Source organism: Lepidochelys olivacea, assembly GCF_965140295.1.
Source record: "Lepidochelys olivacea isolate rLepOli2 genome assembly, chromosome: 9".
NCBI classification, from domain to species: domain Eukaryota; kingdom Metazoa; phylum Chordata; order Testudines; family Cheloniidae; genus Lepidochelys; species Lepidochelys olivacea.
The window spans coordinates 59,173,970-59,191,059 of NC_140419.1; the positions used below are offsets into that span (position 1 = coordinate 59,173,970).

The window sequence follows — 17,090 nt, forward strand, 5'->3', positions numbered from 1 at the left end:
TCTCTATAGCTACAGTCCAGGTGCAGCTCTCAGGGAGGTAAATCCCAGAACAATGGCATGGGGTTTGCACCTGGGACAGATTGGGATCTGGCTGCTTGGGCCACGCTAAATGCCCAGACAGAGAGAGGGCAGAAAAAGGGTTTGGTTCCTGGGTTAGTGCTTTCTCCTGCTGTCTCTCATCCCTGAGCTGCTTGCTCATGTGGTATAATGTGTTTATAAGGTACCCTGGAGAGCCAGAGCAGCTCCTACAGAGAGTGGCAACCAGCAAGACAAGGGGGTACCCAACTGGGACGCCTGCAGCAGCCCATTGCATCAGCAATCACACACCCAAGTTGGGGGCGCACTCCAGAACCCATTCCACTAGGGCATGGAACTCCACTCCACTTCTGCAATAGGACATGGGGAGCAGATGCCCCCTGGATAGGCCTGGTGGTGGCACCGGGTCCAGAGCTGGGGGGGGTAAAGCAAGGGGATGGGATGGGCAGGGCAGGTGCAGTGCTACACCTGCACCAACCTGCGCTGTGCAAGGGCACCGGGAGGCTTCCGCCATGGAAACAGGAGCAGGGCAGGTGCAAATGGGACAGGTGCTGAGGCCGGTGAAGGAGAGTCAGTGCCCTAGGGTAAGCATGTGTGACAGCAGGGCCCGGACCCTCCCCTCACACACCAAAGCCACCAGAGCTGCTGGCCAAAGGCGCCTAAAGCTACCCCATGGACAAACGGACGAGTATCCGGACCCCACATGCCCCAGGGAAAAGTGGACGCTGGGACTGAAAGCCAGGGCAGGTGGCCACTTGGCACTAGGTGTCTGAGCTTATCAGAGACAGGACAGTCTGGGATATGGGAGTTTCTACACAGAGCTCCCAGATCCTTGCCAAGATGCCCAGGTGGCATCACCCCATTGTACAGCAGACGGGATGGAGGCACAGACAGGGAACTACATATAGTCACATGCAATCAGTAGGTGAGACGGGAAGAGAACCCAGGAGTCCTGGGCTTCCATTCCCATGCCCCAGCCACTGCCCCACACACCGCCCCACATGGCAACAGCTGGGAATGAGCCGCAACTGCAGCAGAATCTGAGTGTGAGTCTGATACCAGGTGATCCTGGTCTAGGTTCTTGGACCCTCCTGGAATGGACTCAGAACAAAATGGTAGGCAAGGGGCCCGCCCAGGGGGACAGTGACTCTCAGCTGTACCCCAGGTGAGGGGCCTGCACTGAGGGAGCAGTGCCTCCCCAGCTAAACCCCAGGTGAGGGGCCCGCACTGGGGGGGATAGTGCCCACTCCTGGTGTGGAGCTGATGAAGGAGCTGGCCTTGGCTGCAGAAGGGGGAGGTTTTGGTTAAGAACATCCTGAACCTGGTGGGAAGTAAGGGATGTTCAGAGCCCCCCTGACCCCCTCCAAACCCAAAACAGTGAGGGCTGAGGAAGAGCCAGGCAGCTTGGCAGCCAGCCAGAGGCTCATACCATTCCCTGGCCCTTGGGGGCTGCTGGTTCCAGGCCCTGCTTTGGGTGGAATGCACAGTCCTAGCGCATGGGCCCAAAGCCAGGCCTGGGCAGGAAGGTAGCGTTGGGGACAGGCTCTCCCCCGAGCTAAGGTCCCTGGCTCCCCCCCCTCCCCATGTGCCTCTCCCCATTCCCGCATGCCTCTCCCCCTTCCCACAAGGCCCCTCCATAGGAAAAAAGCAATTTAAAATACAAAAATAAATAACATTCGCAGGGATCTCTCTCTCTCTCACACACACACACACACACACGCGCGACCAGGCACTGGTATGAGACCCTCTTTGGTCGTGCTAACTGGGGTCATGGCAGTGGGGCAGCAATGCCCTCTGCCCCCCCCCCGCTGGTACCCCCATAGGCACCACGTGAGGGGATCTTTGAGCAGGCAGCAGCAGGGGCCAGTTGCAGGGCTCTCCCGGTGAAATGTAGATCCTGCTGCAAACCTTGGCAAGGGCTGGGGAAGCGAAAGCAACATCCCCTTTGGCATGTTGAAGAGTCCAGTTTTCTTCGGCTTCCAGTTCAGCTCCAGAAATCCCAGGCCGCTCTCCAGCAGAGCCCTTCCCACCCGGAGCGCTGTTTGCTTGGCTTTGGTGACCCGGCCCGTGGCAGGTCGGTGCTGGAGGAGATGACTAGTGCACCCTCCCACTCTTTGGGGCTTCAGGCCGTGGCACCCTGGGAAGTGCTGAACGCCCTATTTGTGCCAGCGCCCTGCTGGATCTTGCCGGCTGGATGGCACATAGGCTCCCACTGAATTGGTGCATTGGTCGGGAGGGAGGAGAACGACGTGTACTGGCACCATTCACCTGGGTCACCAGCTGGGAGGCTGTGGGACACTCCCACACAACCCTCTCTGCTCCAGGGTCCTCCAGCAGCAGCCCATGAGAAGGCCGTGGCCGTCAGCTCTAGGCCACATGACTGTGGACGAGACCATGGCCACGTGGCCACCAGGAGTGCAGTGCTGGCACTAATAATCTCTGGGCCCAAGCAGGAGACTCTCCCTGAGACACCTGAGCTGCTCCTCCCCCAGCTTGATCTTCTCCTCCAGCTCCCGCTGCTCGATGATGAGGGCTGACTTCATCTTGACAAAGTGCTGGTAGTCCTGGAGCTGCTCAGCCGGCAGGGAGCGCGAGATGGTGCCAAACACGGCCCTCTCTCGCCGGTCCACATGCTCCTTCAGCTCCTTGGCATCCTCCAACTGCTCCGTCAGCTGCCGCTTCTTCTCCAGCAGCGCCAGCTGTTGGGGGTGCAGAGCAGGGAGCAGTGAATGCACACAGCAGACCCACCAGAGACTTGGGGGGTCAGACACCCCCCAACCAGAGCAGTGCCTGGGTGAGACACACACCCTCTCCCCCCCCCACACACACACACACAACAGGGCAGTGCCCGGGTGAGACCCCCCCGCACACAACAGAGCAGTGCCCAGGTGAGAGGCATACCTCCCCGTCCCCCTTCCCTCCCCCACACACACAACAGAACAGTGCCCCCGTGAGATCTCTCCCCCCCACACACACACGGCAGTGCCAAGGTGAGACACCCTCCCCCGCCCCCACATGCACACATAACAGAGTAGTGCCAGGTGAGACACTCCCCCGCACAATACAACAGGACAGTACCCAGGCCACATAATTAATTTAAAAATATTGGAGGAAACTGGATGTCAGGGGAGACAGCACAGAAATCTGGGGAAGCTTCCCCTTCATGCACTGCCAGAATCTCAGTTTCAACCCACAGCCCCCTGCAACCCCAGCCCTGGATTTCCACCCCCCACAAGCTCTGCCAATGCCCCTCATTCCTGACCCACAGCCTCTCCTGAACAGAGACAGAGCACCTGTCTGACCTGTGCTTTGCTAATGCAGCACTGGGGTCAAGGCACTACTAAATCTTGACCCATAGCCCTGGTGTCCCCGCCACACTTTAACCTGGGTAACCATAGTCTGCCCCAGAAATTCATCCTGTAGGTCAGCTGAACACAGGATTCTGCCCCACTTCTGCCTATAGAACGTTGCTGTGCACTGTTGCAGGCACCTCTGGAATAGGGCATTTATGTCAGCTAAGGGGATGGAGGAGGACAGATTCCTGGGGCTCTGGCAGGATCAGACCTTTGTTGCTACTTGTGACCCACTGTCCTGGTGCCCAGACTAATGTGGTGATGTGGACGAGCTGGCATGTGCATGCCAATACAGGAGGATTGTGCCCCTCCCCAGAGCATCCTCCCCGCATACCTTCTCATCCTCGGTGGCCTCATGGTCCAGGCTGTTGAGGGCATTCTCCACCCGGGCCAGGCGCCCCGAGAGCGACAGCAGCAGATTCACCACCTTGTCCAGGTCACCGATGAAGAGGCGGAACTTGTCAAACTCATTGGGTTTGCAGACGCCCTTCACCTGGCACTCCACCTCCTCCCCCAGCGCTGTGTTGGCGTTGATGTCCTCCTGGAGGCCCCGCTGCGCCTCCTGCAGCACCGCCAGCTTCCTGCTGATGCTCTCGATGAGCTGTGCCTGCGGAGGGAGAGAAATGTGGGGCAGGGGGCGGGAGAGGCGATTAAAACCCAGGGGTCATGTCAGGTGCCATGTTCATGAGAGGTGGAGCAGGGGAGCTCAGGAGTCAGGACTCCGGGGTTCTATCCCCGGCTCTGGGAGGGATGTGGGGGCTGGTCGTTAGAGCAGGAGGGGCTGGGAGTCAGGACTCCTGGGTTCTATTCCTGGCAATATCAGGTCCTAGAGACAGTGCACAATCCACATAACCTCTGCCCCACTTTACCTTCTTCTGCGCTAGTTCGTGATCCACCTCCTCCTCTGAGGTCCCCTCTGCTACCTCCGGCAACTCCTTCATCTTGTTGAGCAGCTCAGCCTTGCCCGCCGAGGTGTTGTAATAGGCTGAGTAGGAGGTGGGGCTGACGGTGCCCCCCAGGGGAGGGGAGATGGGCTGGAACTCCTCCCTGTACACATATGGCACACGGGGTCGGACACAGTACAGAGCGGAGGGAAGCTGAGCTCCCAGTTGTAGAATGAGGAAGTTACTGGCAGGGACATGGGGGAATCTGCACCTGAATCCTAATGGCTCCTAACTCCACTAGGCTCTTTGAACCCTAAGCATACAATCTCAGGCCACCAGATCCCCCAGTCCCTCAGCTCCAGCTTGGGGACAGGAGCTGCACTTTGCCAGATGGGGAAGAGGGGTTAGACATTGGAGGCTGAGATGCCTGTGACAGCCCATGGGTTTGCTAAGCAGCCTCAGGAGAGCAGGAACTGGACTTGGCCAGACCCCCAGCGGTCTCTTTTGGTGCCACATGGTGCGGGTGGGTGTCAGCACAGAGACTGCACTTTCTCGCTGTTCTGCCTCCTGCGTCAGAGCAGCAGCAAAGCGCTGCTGGCTGCCTATGCCCAGGTCCCATGCCCGTCTCTGTCTCTGCAGGGTCCAGCCCAGCACCTGCCGGCTGCCTGAGCCCTGGGAGCGGGTGTGAAATTCACCCCCCCCCCATTTAGAGCGCAGGGGGATCCCTGCAGTGTCCCCATGCCATTTAGTTGGGGATTGGTCCTGCTTTGAGCAGGGGGTTGGACTAGATGACCTCCTGAGGTCCCTTCCAACCCTGATATTCTATGATTCTATGATTGGCACCCCAGTATGGGCGCACTGGGGCGGCCCTGTCCCCAAGGCCACATGGAACAACCTGCCACTGCGACAGTGCAGAGGTGACACTGCAATGTTCAGCAACCACAGGGGCTGCTTGGCTGGGGACACAGGGAAATGGGCAACTGAAGGACAAAGCCCAGCTGGAGGGAACATGCTGTGATTGCTCGGGGCTCTGCAGCCACGCTGAAGAAACTTGCACAGAACATGTGAAACCCCCTAATGCCCCAGTGATTGCACCAGCACTCACGAGCTACTTACACATCAACATCCAGCCCCGCCAGGAATAGCCAAGACGTCTCCTACCTTTCCTGAGCCTCAGCCTCACTCTGCTTCTCCAGCCGCCAGTCCTGCTGGTAATGGTCCTTCCACGAGCGGCGGTCCCCTGCCGAGAAGAGTTCTCCCATGACCTCGGCAGCTGTCACCATGCCAGAGGCTGGGCTCAGCACACCTGCCAGGGAGCGATCCCTGCCTGCCACGTCTCGCATCAGCTCCTCTGAGGTCATGCGGCAGGGCGGCTGCCTGCCCAGCCGGCAGCTCTCCACCTCTGCGCTCTCCTGGGCCGACTCCACCTCCTCGGCGGCTACAGGAGGAGGCAGGGAGTGAGCAACCACAACTGCCACATGGGCCCATGCCACGGGAATTCACAGGGAAGTACCACTCACCCAGGCAGGGGGGGCTAGGCCGCGGGCGCTCCTGGCCCCAGCTGATCACTTGGTATTGCTCGTCCTTTACAGACCTGCCCGTATCCCACCGCGGCGTCTCCTTCACCACCTCCTCTGAGGGCCCGTCTGGCCTGTAGGCACAATCCCAGAGGAAAGGTGTTAGTAGGGAGCCTAAGTAGCATAGCAGGGCCCAGAGCTTCCAGCCTTTGGGGTACTGGAGGACACCCTCTGGGGAGCTGGAACCCCCCTGCCTCAGGGGGTGACTCTGGACTGGCTGGACTCTGGGAACAGCCTTGGCCCAGGGGATTTGCCACAAGTTTGACAAGAGTGTGTGCTGGAATACAGCACATTTGGGGAGCGGGGCACAAAGGCAATTGCACCCGGTCTGGCTTTCAGAGGGTTCAATGTCGGGGGAGGCAGAGGGGAGCATTTGTCCCTGCGAGCTCAGCCCATCCCAGTCAGGTCCCACCCTCCCCCGCCAGCATCCAGGGCCACAGGAACCAGGCAGATGGGACATTGAGCTTGACATGCCTTGCTGGGATTTTTGGTTAAAGAGCCCCTTGGACTCAGACATCCAACACACACTTGGGAGAAAGAAAAGGAGTACTTGTGGCACCTTAGAGACTAACCAATTTATTTGAGCATGAGCTTTCGTGAGCTACAGCTCACTTCATCGGATGCATACCGTGGAAACTGCAGCAGACTTTATATACACACAGAGAATATGAAACAATACCTCCTCCCACCCCACTGTCCTGCTGGTAATAGCTTATCTAAAGTGATCATCAAGTTGGGCCATTTCCAGCACAAATCCAGGTTCTCTCACCCTCCACCCCCCCACACAAATTCACTCTCCTGCTGGTGATAGCCCATCCAAAGTGACAACTCTCTACACAATGTGCATGATAATCAAGTTGGGCCATTTTCTGCATGCCAACATTTTTATGGCTGATTTAGAACGCTTCCTCAGCTCTCGTCCCCTAAAGCCCCTACTCTACTTGCACTATATTGATGACATCTTCATCATCTGGACCCATGAAAAAGAAGCCCTTGAGGAATTCCACCATGATTTCAACAATTTCCATCCCACCATCAACCTCAGCCTGGTCCAGTCCACACAAGAGATCCACTTCCTGGACACTACAGTGCTAATAAACAATGGTCACATAAACACCACCCTATACCGGAAACCTACTGACCGCTATTCCTACCTGCATGCCTCCAGCTTTCACCCTGACCACACCACACGATCCATCGTCAACAGCCAAGCTCTGCGATACAAACGCATTTGCTCCAACCCCTCAGACAGAGACAAACACCTACAAGACCTCTGTCAAGCTTTCTTACAACTACAATACCCACCTGCGGAAGTAAAGAAACAGATTGATAGAGCCAGAAGAGTTCCCAGAAGTTACCTACTACAGGACAGGCCTAACAAAGAAAATAACAGAACGCCACTAGCCGTCACCTTCAGCCCCCAACTAAAACCCCTCCAACGCGTTATTAAGGATCTACAACCTATCCTAAAGGATGACCCAACACTCTCACAAATCTTGGGAGACAGGCCAGTCCTTGCCTACAGACAGCCCCGCAACCTGAAGCAAATACTCACCAACAACCACATACCACACAACAGAACCACTAACCCAGGAACGTATCCTTGCAACAAAGCCCGTTGCCAACTGTGCCCACATATCTATTCAGAGGACATCATCACAGGGCCTAATAACATCAGCCACACTATCAGAGGCTCGTTCACCTGCACATCCACCAATGTGATCTATGCCATCATGTGCCAGCAATGCCCCTCTGCCATGTACATTGGTCAAACTGGACAGTCTCTACGTAAAAGAATAAATGGACACAAATCAGATGTCAAGAATTATAACATTCATAAACCAGTCGGAGAACACTTCAATCTCTCTGGTCACGCAATCACAGACATGAAGGTCGCTATCTTAAAACAAAAAAACTTCAAATCCAGACTCCAGCGAGAAACTGCTGAATTGGAATTCATTTGCAAATTGGATACTATTAATTTAGGCTTAAATAGAGACTGGGAGTGGCTAAGTCATTATGCAAGGTAGCCTATTTCCCCTTGTTTTTTCCTCCCCCCCCCCCCAGATGTTCTGGTTGAACTTGGATTTAAACTTGGAGAGTGGTCAGTTTGGATGAGCTATTACCAGCAGGAGAGTGAGTTTGTGTGTGTGGTTTTTGGGAGGGGGGTGAGGGGGTGAGAGAACCTGGATTTGTGCAGGAAATGGCCCAACTTGATTATCATGCACATTGTGTAGAGAGTTGTCACTTTGGATGGGCTATCACCAGCAGGAGAGTGAATTTGTGTGGGGGGGTGGAGGGTGAGAAAACCTGGATTTGTGCTGGAAATGGCCCAACTTGATGATCACTTTAGATAAGCTATTACCAGCAGGACAGTGGGGTGGGAGGAGGTATTGTTTCATATTCTCTGTGTGTATATAAAGTCTGCTGCAGTTTCCACGGTATGCATCCGATGAAGTGAGCTGTAGCTCACGAAAGCTCATGCTCAAATAAATTGGTTAGTCTCTAAGGTGCCACAAGTACTCCTTTTCTTTTTGCGAATACAGACTAACATGGCTGTTCCTTTCTCCCAAGTGTCAGAGTATCTCAGAGCTAAAGATCCAACATCCACCCCTTCAGTGGGGGGCTGAGATGCTCCCAAGGATCCCTCCCACAGAGGTGTGGAGGGTCACACTCACTACTGCTGAAGTACCAAACAAGCAGAGATAAACACAGCCCGGAGCACGGCCCTTCTTCTCTGGCCTTTCCAGGTGCCCCTGCCATCAGGCCGGGCCCAGCAGGGGATCCACCCACCCACCACCCTCCCTGGACATGGACAGCCTGGGCCAACAGCCCTTTGCTCCAGGCTCTTGTGAGCCATGATGGACCAGGGGCCAGGGAATCGGCAGGACAAACAGCCAGCCCAAAGCCGCCCCAGAGAGACAGCGCTCATGGGAAAGGGAACCCCCAACTCCCATGGTAAGACACATGAGAGCTGAATGGGGGCGGGTGAGGGGGGGGGCATTCCTCAGTCCCCACATGCCCCTGGCGCTGCGGGAATCAGCATCCCAGGGACAAGCCCGTCCTGGTTAACCAACCTGCTGCCAAGCAGGGCACGGATGCCAGCCTGGCTCCTGTGCCAGAGGGGAGTGGGGTGCTGGTGCTGAGCTCAGCCCCTGAGCTGCACGGAGTGATGGCACAGAAGGGCCTGAGACGGCTCCAAGGGCCATCAGCCTCTCACTTGCTTTAGCTCAGGGGTGGTGGATGGTCCAAGGCCTTGACAGCTCAGCAACCTGCCTTACACGTGGCCGATGCCCACCAAAGCACTCCAGCCCTTGGCACAGCCCCATAACCAGCGACTCCCAGCGAGGACGAGGTTTCTCCTCAGCAGAGAGTGCGGCAGGTGCAACCCCCCTGACATAGGCTCAGAACAGGATGCATGCCAGGAGCCCATTACTACACTTAGGATCGGGGGCAGTGTGCAGCAGCAGCCTCGAGAGGGAACAGATCGTGGTATTGAAGTAAGTGAGGCCCCTTGGGGGTGAGGGGGCAGTGACAGGCCGTGGACCCTGCCATCGGGGTGAGGGGGCCCAGTTTACTTGCCTGGGAGCGTCCCTGGTGCCCGTGTCCGGTGCCAGTGGCTCCCGAGGCGAGACATGGCAGTAATAGTGGCTGCTCCCCTGCTCTGGCAGGTGTCTGGTGTCCAGGGATTCCTGGGGGAGGGTGCCAGGCATTCGAGGCTGTGAGACGGCCATGGGCTTGGCCGAGTCCCCAGGGAGCTTGTCCAGAGGAAGGCTCTGGGAGCGCTGTCTTGCTGTCTCCATGCTGCCACCGCCCTGGTGGTGAGGCTGTTCCAGGGGCACCGCCAGCAAGGCTGAGCTGGGCCCAGCGGGCTCCGGTGGGTACAGGTGGTGGTGGGAAGCCCGGCGAGTTCTGTACTTCTCCCAGTTTGGGGGTGGGGGCCGTGGAGGGGGCGGCCCTTTCTTTCTGGCTGGACACGGAGTCATCGGGCAGGTCTCGTCTAGCTTGGCCAATGGGGCGTCTCTCCTCTCTTGGCCCTGGGCGCTGGGCGGCTCCATGTTGAGGTGGCTCTCGGAGAAGGCCCTGCCCCGGAGCGGGCGGTGGAGCAGCTCGCTTGGGCTCTCTGGTGCGCGCCGCTCGCAATCCCAAGAGAGGTCGAGAGAGGACGTGGCCCGGTAGCACGGGGGCCACGTCTGCTTGGAGGTCTCCAAGCAGGGCCGGAAGGGACCCTCCCTCTGGAAGCCGATCTCGTAGTGCGCCAGCTCGCTGGGGAAAACATTTGGGGGCAGATGCCCCCGAAACCATTCAATCACAGCCTGCTTCCTGCCTGGCCTGAGGATAGCTAGCGCTGACGTACCAGGCAGCCATAGGAGCCAGGAGTCAGAGAGAAACCCCTCAGGCAGCTTCTCTATGGGCCAAATCCCCACTGCCATGACAAGCCCAGCCTTGGGGCAGCTCCCAGCCCCATGCAGCCAGCACCCAGAGTGCTAGCCTCTCACTAAGGTACCTATCCGACTCCACCCGTAGTGTCTGGGCCCCCCATCTGCAATGGAATGGCCGTCTCATGCCCCTGGGGTGGAGGGGGGCTATTCTCCTCATGGCATGGATGGGGAAGGGAGCTGGGATTTCCAGAGTCCTAGACCCCCCACTGAACAGTCCTTCCTCTGCCTCCCCTCCCCCCACGCTGATCACAGGGCTGGGCCCAGGGCATCCGGCAGCAGCACGACCCGTGGGATCTGCCCCAGCTGGTGGTAACTGTCAGTCCCCCCCAGAGGGACAGGCACAGAGCACGCTATCCCCAGCAGCATGGCCTCACTCTCCAGCCCACCCCTTGCTTGGCGTCCCCATGGGCTAGGCCCAGTGGTGAATTAGCCACTGGGCAAATGGGGCCCATGCCCAGGGGCCTCAGACAACTGGGGAGCCCCTGGAAAAAATGGGTGCCCCTGCCTGTCCGGTGGTCCTCAAATCCCACAAGGCGGGGGGACCGCAGGCAAAAGCGGTGGGGAGGGGCCCCCACTTGCTCTGGCTCAGGGCCCCACAAACCCCTAATCCACCTCTGGCTAGGCCAGAAGGGTGGGAGTCAAAGACCCTGGGCTCAGCTCCCCAGGAATCCCACTGATCACAGCCCCTAACCCACCTAACTGGGTGAGCCCCAGCACCTCAGCTTCAAGCAGCCCTGCGAGAGCCTTGCTCGCAGCAGGCAGGGCAAGGCCAGGGGAGTCTGCCAGCCTTGCCACAGGCCTCAGGGAGCCTGGCACCAAACAGCAGCTCTACTGCTGCCTCTCCCCTGGACATGACACTTGTGTTGGAGACAGCGTGGTCTAGAGGGCAGAGCACTAGACGTGGACTCAGGAGACCAGGATCCTATTCCTGGGTTAGCTGGGTGACCCTTGGCCCCTCCCTAGGCCTCAGTTTCCCCATCTGTAAAATGGGAACGATGACACTGACCTCCCGTGTAAAGTGCTTTACGATCTACAGAGGAGAGCTTGGCATGAGGATGATCCCTATGATACCCCATGGAAAATCCTTCCACGGAGGGCTAGACACGCAGTTCTTAGCAGCGCAGCAGCTCTGCGCAGCATGCCACATTCCCAAGGACTGAGGGTGGACAGTCCCTGGCCCTGCCTCAATCCCAGATTCTAGCTATTGCCAGACCCTCATCTCAGCACAGACTGGTGACAGTATCCCTCTGGGCCCTTCTGCTCCGTTCCCTGCTCGCCTGGTAAAGCTGCTAAAATAACTGGCTTGTTTCCTCTGGAACTGCCGTGCCAGCTGCCTTGGGAACAGGCATGTCCACATCTGGCTGCTCTTGGAATGAGGGGTAAGTTCAAAATGAACGCTAGGGGCAGGGAAACCCTGAGGGTCTGGGCTGAGATCACCAGGGCTAGGACCAGCCTTAGGAAATCCCTGACCGGACAAGGCAGAGAGCAGGCCCATTTCAGGGCAGCATACTGACCACGCAGCATAACATACAACACCCTGCCATGTGCTCTGGCTGGGCTTCTGGAAGGGCCCTGTCAGTGGGCATCTGACACTAATGCCCTTCAACCCCCAGCTTGTGCACAAATCCAAATCCTGCTGGAGCCAGCTCAAACGCCCGCTTTGCTGAGGCACATGGAGATGTGGTTCTCAGCTACCAGCAGGCAGAGCTGGAGACAGAGGGAAAAACTAACCCTTCCAGGAAAGCTAGCGGCAAGCCTGGGAACACAGCGAGGTGGGGACACCAGCTGGGCATACCTGGGAAAGCTTAGAAATCGAAAGGCAAAGGAACTCTGAACTCCTGTGCTGGTCTCTCCTGTCAGGCAGCCTGGTATCCTCACCCCAGCCATCTTCCCCAGTGAGGCCTTGGCCACACACAAACCTGACTGATTCCCACTGAGGTAACCTGGCCCCGCAGTCACAACTGTAAACGTGCTTACCCCACACTGGCTGGCTCCACCTGGAAGCAGAACAGCTGTACCTGAACAAGGCACTTTCTCCCAGTACAACAGTGTCACCCGGATACCAGCCTTAGTGTATCAGCCCAAATCTCGGGCAGAGCACGGCGGACTCGCCTGGCATGTGGCTCCTGTTCCCTGGATAGCCTGCCTAGCCCTTTGAGCCTCCTCTGCTGACCCCGCCTCTGGGAATGTGCTGCATCGCCTCACCCTTTGCCTCCAGTCACAGCCCACATCCCTCCTGCAGCCTAATTCAGAGCCCATGGCATGGCCACCTCTCAGCTGCACCCACTAACCTGCCCCCTTCTCCTTAGTCCACTGCATGCAACAGAGAACTGGCTACCCCAGGACAGGGACTGACCCACCACACCATGTGCTGCACCAAACACAGCTCAGCGTGGAAGGGCCAGACAGATCTCCAGCCAACTCTCCTGGACCAAGACCAGCGGCTTGTGTTCGACTGAGGCAGATCTGCAGGGCCCCGAAGCGTGCCTGTGTGAGAACTGCTGCAAGGCGAGCTAGGCTGGCCACAACCTTGCTCACAGCCAGCGCTGACCGGGCATGTTTCATTGTTACTTTCAAACTGTTGAAAATGACTTGAAAGTTTCAGTCCTGGCCCTCGGCTCTTAGCAGGGTCCACGTGGGAGGAGGCACAGGGCAGAAGACAGGCTGTTTGCTTTGCCTTAGCTTGGCTTTCCACAGTGCCTGCCGAGCATTTGGTATTTCGCTTCCAAACCAAAATCAGATCTGGGAAATTTAGGTTGAGATTTTAAACCAACAGATGCCTAAAACTCAGCCCCTCCGGAGTTCGGCACCAAGACTTTTAGTGGGACTCCTGCTCCTAAATCCCTTAGGATAATCTAACTCCCCAATACCAGGGCTGATTTTAGCCAGCCTTTCTGAATTACAGTCTATCATCTGCATTGTAGGGGTACCTGGGAGGCTCTTCAGAACCCAGGCTAATGGAGCAGATCAGTGCTCTGCACTCTTGAAAATCAGCTGTTATTCAGGGCCCAGATCCTCACAGATATTTTGGTACCTAACTCCCATTGATGTCAATGGGAGTTAGGGGCCTAAGGACCTCTGGGGATCTGGGCCCAGGCACCTCAATAGGATTTGGGGCCCTAAGCTGTGGATTGCCCTTTTGAAAATCTTGGCCCAAGATGACAACATTCTCAGTGTTTCCCTGCTTGTCTGTGCAGCCTTCATGTGCTCAGTGTGGGGATTTACTGGCGCTCATGTGCCTGGAAACAGCACTTCAGGCACCTCCTTGATGGGTGGAAGCTCACCACAAATCACCACAGCCAGGGCTGTACCAAACGGCTATCCTGGCAGGGAATCCTGCTGACAGAATCCCCAGGCCTCCTGCAGAAGCAGCACCCTGGGAAGCCCCAACAGCAGGCTGCCTCCCTGTCCCAGACACTGAAACAGCGAGGCCCTAGTTGGGCTCTGGTGATCCTCTGTATTGTAAGAGCATGTGCTCCTCCTGGCTCCTCGGGGCTGACGGCTGGGCCGGGGTTAAAAAGGGCCTTTCAGCGCTGGCAGCAAGGCTGCAGGTTTCTCTGGCCGTGTGCCCAGAGCTTTGTTGTTGGGTTCATGAGAGAGGCAGCAGCAGCACGACCCAGGTGCCAACCCTGTGCCCTGGCCCATAGCACTGCATGCAGAGCGGCTCCCCGGGCACAGTCACTCCCATGGGCCAGCTGGCGATCCAGGGAGGATCTGTGGGCTTGGAAGCCAGGTCTGCTATGGTGTCCACCCCGCCACCTCACAGCTCCAGCAAAGCAGGAAACAGCTTCCTCTGAGCCCCACAGTGCAAGCCCCACTGGCTGTCCTGTGCAGGGAGGTGCTGGCTGCTGGAGCCTCCTGTGCTCTGGATTGGCCCAGGCACGCTGCTTAAGAAAAAACACCTGGAGGCTGTCAGTGCAGCTGGGAGGATCCCTGGCTTGCTGCTGCTAACAGACCCTGCTGTGCACACCTGGTCCCTTGCCTAGCTCCCGGTTCCTGGCCCAGCCCTGCTCCATGTCCTTGGTCCCTGCTCCGCTCCTGCCCTCTCACCCAGTCTCAGCTCCACTGACCCTGCTTCAGCTGGCTCACTTGGCTCCAGCCTGGCACAACTCATCGACTTGAGTTCAACCTGCTCCTGCAACATGGCACTAGCATGGGCTGCTGCTCCTGGCCTGGACTTGGACTATGTCCCCTCCACGCCAGGCTCAGCTCGACCCACTCCCCACAGCTGGGGCCCTGACACGAGGGCCCCAGGGGATGGCCCCAGCTCCAGCACAGCTAAAACATGCTGGGAGACACCCCCACCCTTTGTGCGGCCCCCGCCACGGCCTGCAGCACGTGATACCCCCAGCCCGGGCTGCTAACTCAGGACCCCGGGACTTTCTGGGGCTTCTTCCTCAGAGCTCTCACCCCCTTGTCCACCTTCAAAGCCTTGAACCACCACAGGTGCTCCCCGCTGGCCAGGAGGGACCCCTCTCCTCCATCAACAGCACCCCAGATGGGGGAGCAGGTAGGAGCCTGGGCTGGGTGATGGGAGCAGCCCCCCGCCATAGCCCAACCGAGCAGGTACTGCAGGGCAGGGCCACTGCCCAACCCAAGCCACCAGGCCACCACTTGGAAGTGGCAGTGTCCCAGCAAAGTGTCTGGGTGAGCTGAGTGCTGGGGACTCCATCCGGGGTGCACGGGGCTCTCCATGAGATCCAGTGTCACAGGCAGCCTCTGTCCCCTTCGCTGGCTGGCCATTTTATCGGTGACCCCACACCCCAGCCCCTCATCAAAGGCTCCTGCGAAGTAGGAACCTGCCCCCCTTCCCCCCCCCCAGCCCTTACCTCACTGACTGGCTGCCCTTCCTGTTTATCACCCCAGGCTCCCACTCCTCCAGAGGAAATTCCTGCAAACAAGAATCAGAGGAGTGAGATGGCCAGGACGAGCCACCCGCCCCTCCCACTGGTGCTCTCCAGCCCCCCGCCCAGCCACTGCCCCCCACCCCTCACATCCCAGGAGCAGGACAGGGGCTATTTTCCGCTCACAGTCCTAAAGACCAGGGCAGAGTCTCAGCAAGGAAACGCATGGTCCTGGCAGCCAGCTTAGCACTCGCTTGCCACCCCCCACCGCCCTCCCATAGAGCCACAAACCTGCTGAGCCTGTTTGCCCTCCCTCCGTGGGGCTGGGCTGCAGGGCTGGTTCCCAGCTGTTGCGGAGAGACTGCACTGGGGAAGGCTCCCTGGGCAGTGGAGCTTTGGGGCTTGCACTGGCTCATGCAGGCAGCTCCGGCCACCAAAGCGCAGCAGGCCAGGCAGGTCCTGTCAGAGCCCGACAGGTATGGAGCTGGGCGGGGCATGAGCGGGAGAGCTGGGCAGGCACCAGAGCCTCAACCCAGCCCTCAGGACACCCGCCCCCTTGGGGTCTGAGGCCCTGCCAGGAAACGACACCCCCTCACCCATCCCTCTTGTCTCCAGTCACCCCCAGCCAAGGGACACCAACGTCCTTCCACTGCCAGCAGCCTGCACTGACAGGAGAGCGTGACACCCCCAGGAAGGACGTGTGATACAGCAGGGCTTGGCCACAAACAGGCCACTGGCAGGATGGCGCCAGCTGGCACGTGGATGGGTGGTTGGCAGGGGCGGGGGGGTCAGACAAGGCAGATTCAGCCAAACGAAAAATGTGCGGCAGAGACTCTCTGGGGTCCGGGATGGAATCTGGGAGAGGTCAGAACAGCCAGCAGCCCGGCAGGTGGGGCACCCACCTGGGACATGGGAAACCCGGGTTCAAGTGGCTGCTCTGAATCAGGCACCCTTGAACCGGGGTCGCCCCCGGTGAGCGTCCTGATGCCAGGCTGCGGCTCTCTCAGGCTCTGGTTTGCAGACAGCGCTGGGTTTAACAGAAATAAACACCAACCACAATGCTTCTTGTGCCCGAGTTTTGTTCTCCAGCCAGCGCTGCCAGCCAGCAATGCCAAGGTGCCCAGCGGCTACATGGGCTGCCATGCAGCACTCTCCCACGCTCATGCCACCCCAATGGTATGGGGACACATGGCAGGGTGGGAGGAGGAAGGGCTGATGGGCACAGCATCACCATTTGTGAGTAATCCCCTGGCTAACGCTCCCTGGCTGTGCCCCCAGGCCAGGAGAGACAAAGCTCCATCCTGCCCTGGCTCAGACCCACCGCTTCCCTCCCTGGGCTCCCGCTGCCCTGGCCCGCAGCTAGCAATCTGCTGGCTGGGGGGCACAGCCATGAGGAACCTGACTCCTCGCCCTCCCCTCTCCACCAGTGTAGGAGCAGCACTTAGGGGTGCCAGAGGGACACCGGCTGCCTGCTCCAGGCTTGGCAGGGGCATGTGTGGCGGGGGGCAAGGGGGTTCCCATGGCACATTTCTGGAGAAGGTTGAGTTAAACACAAATGGCAGGGGATGCCAGTTGCTGTCCTGGCAGAGATGGGCAGGTCACAGGCAAGGGGTACCCAATTCCTCCCACACACACCGGGCATGTGCCAGACAGACCCCCTTCCCTAAGCTGGGGAACCACTGGGGATCAAATGCAGTCACGCAATACGCATTTTCCCCTGTCCCCTACTGCCTCCCAGGAACTCTGCCCCTGCCCTGCTCCAACACCCCCTGCCCCACAGCTTCAAACACCCTGGGAGGGGAGTGGTGCCTCCTGCTGCCAGTGGCTGGCATGGCGCAAAGGGCTCAGGGTGAGGCAGGGTGAAGGAGGCGGCAACTCCTAGTGTTTAAGCAGGGTTGGCTCCCCATCCCCAGGGACAGACAGACAAATCCCCCTGACAGCCTTCCCCTGCACC

General features: G+C 58.5%; 1 protein-coding gene across 2 annotated transcripts in view; it reads right to left on the reverse strand.

Annotated features, from left to right (window-relative positions):
* Positions 1-1,653: 1,653 nt before the first annotated feature.
* SHROOM4 (shroom family member 4) overlaps positions 1,654-17,090 on the reverse strand; it is a 58,056-nt gene continuing 42,619 nt past the window's right edge. For both annotated transcript variants that reach the window (XM_084639045.1, XM_084639046.1), the window contains 7 exons: positions 15,122-15,183; positions 9,433-10,116; positions 5,794-5,924; positions 5,435-5,711; positions 4,259-4,436; positions 3,724-3,996; positions 1,654-2,735 (listed from right to left, as the gene is read on the reverse strand). In XM_084639045.1, the coding sequence (XP_084495171.1) occupies positions 2,466-2,735; positions 3,724-3,996; positions 4,259-4,436; positions 5,435-5,711; positions 5,794-5,924; positions 9,433-10,116; positions 15,122-15,183 (1,875 nt within the window). In that variant the 3' untranslated portion in view covers positions 1,654-2,465. The remainder of the gene's footprint in view (positions 2,736-3,723; positions 3,997-4,258; positions 4,437-5,434; positions 5,712-5,793; positions 5,925-9,432; positions 10,117-15,121; positions 15,184-17,090) is intronic.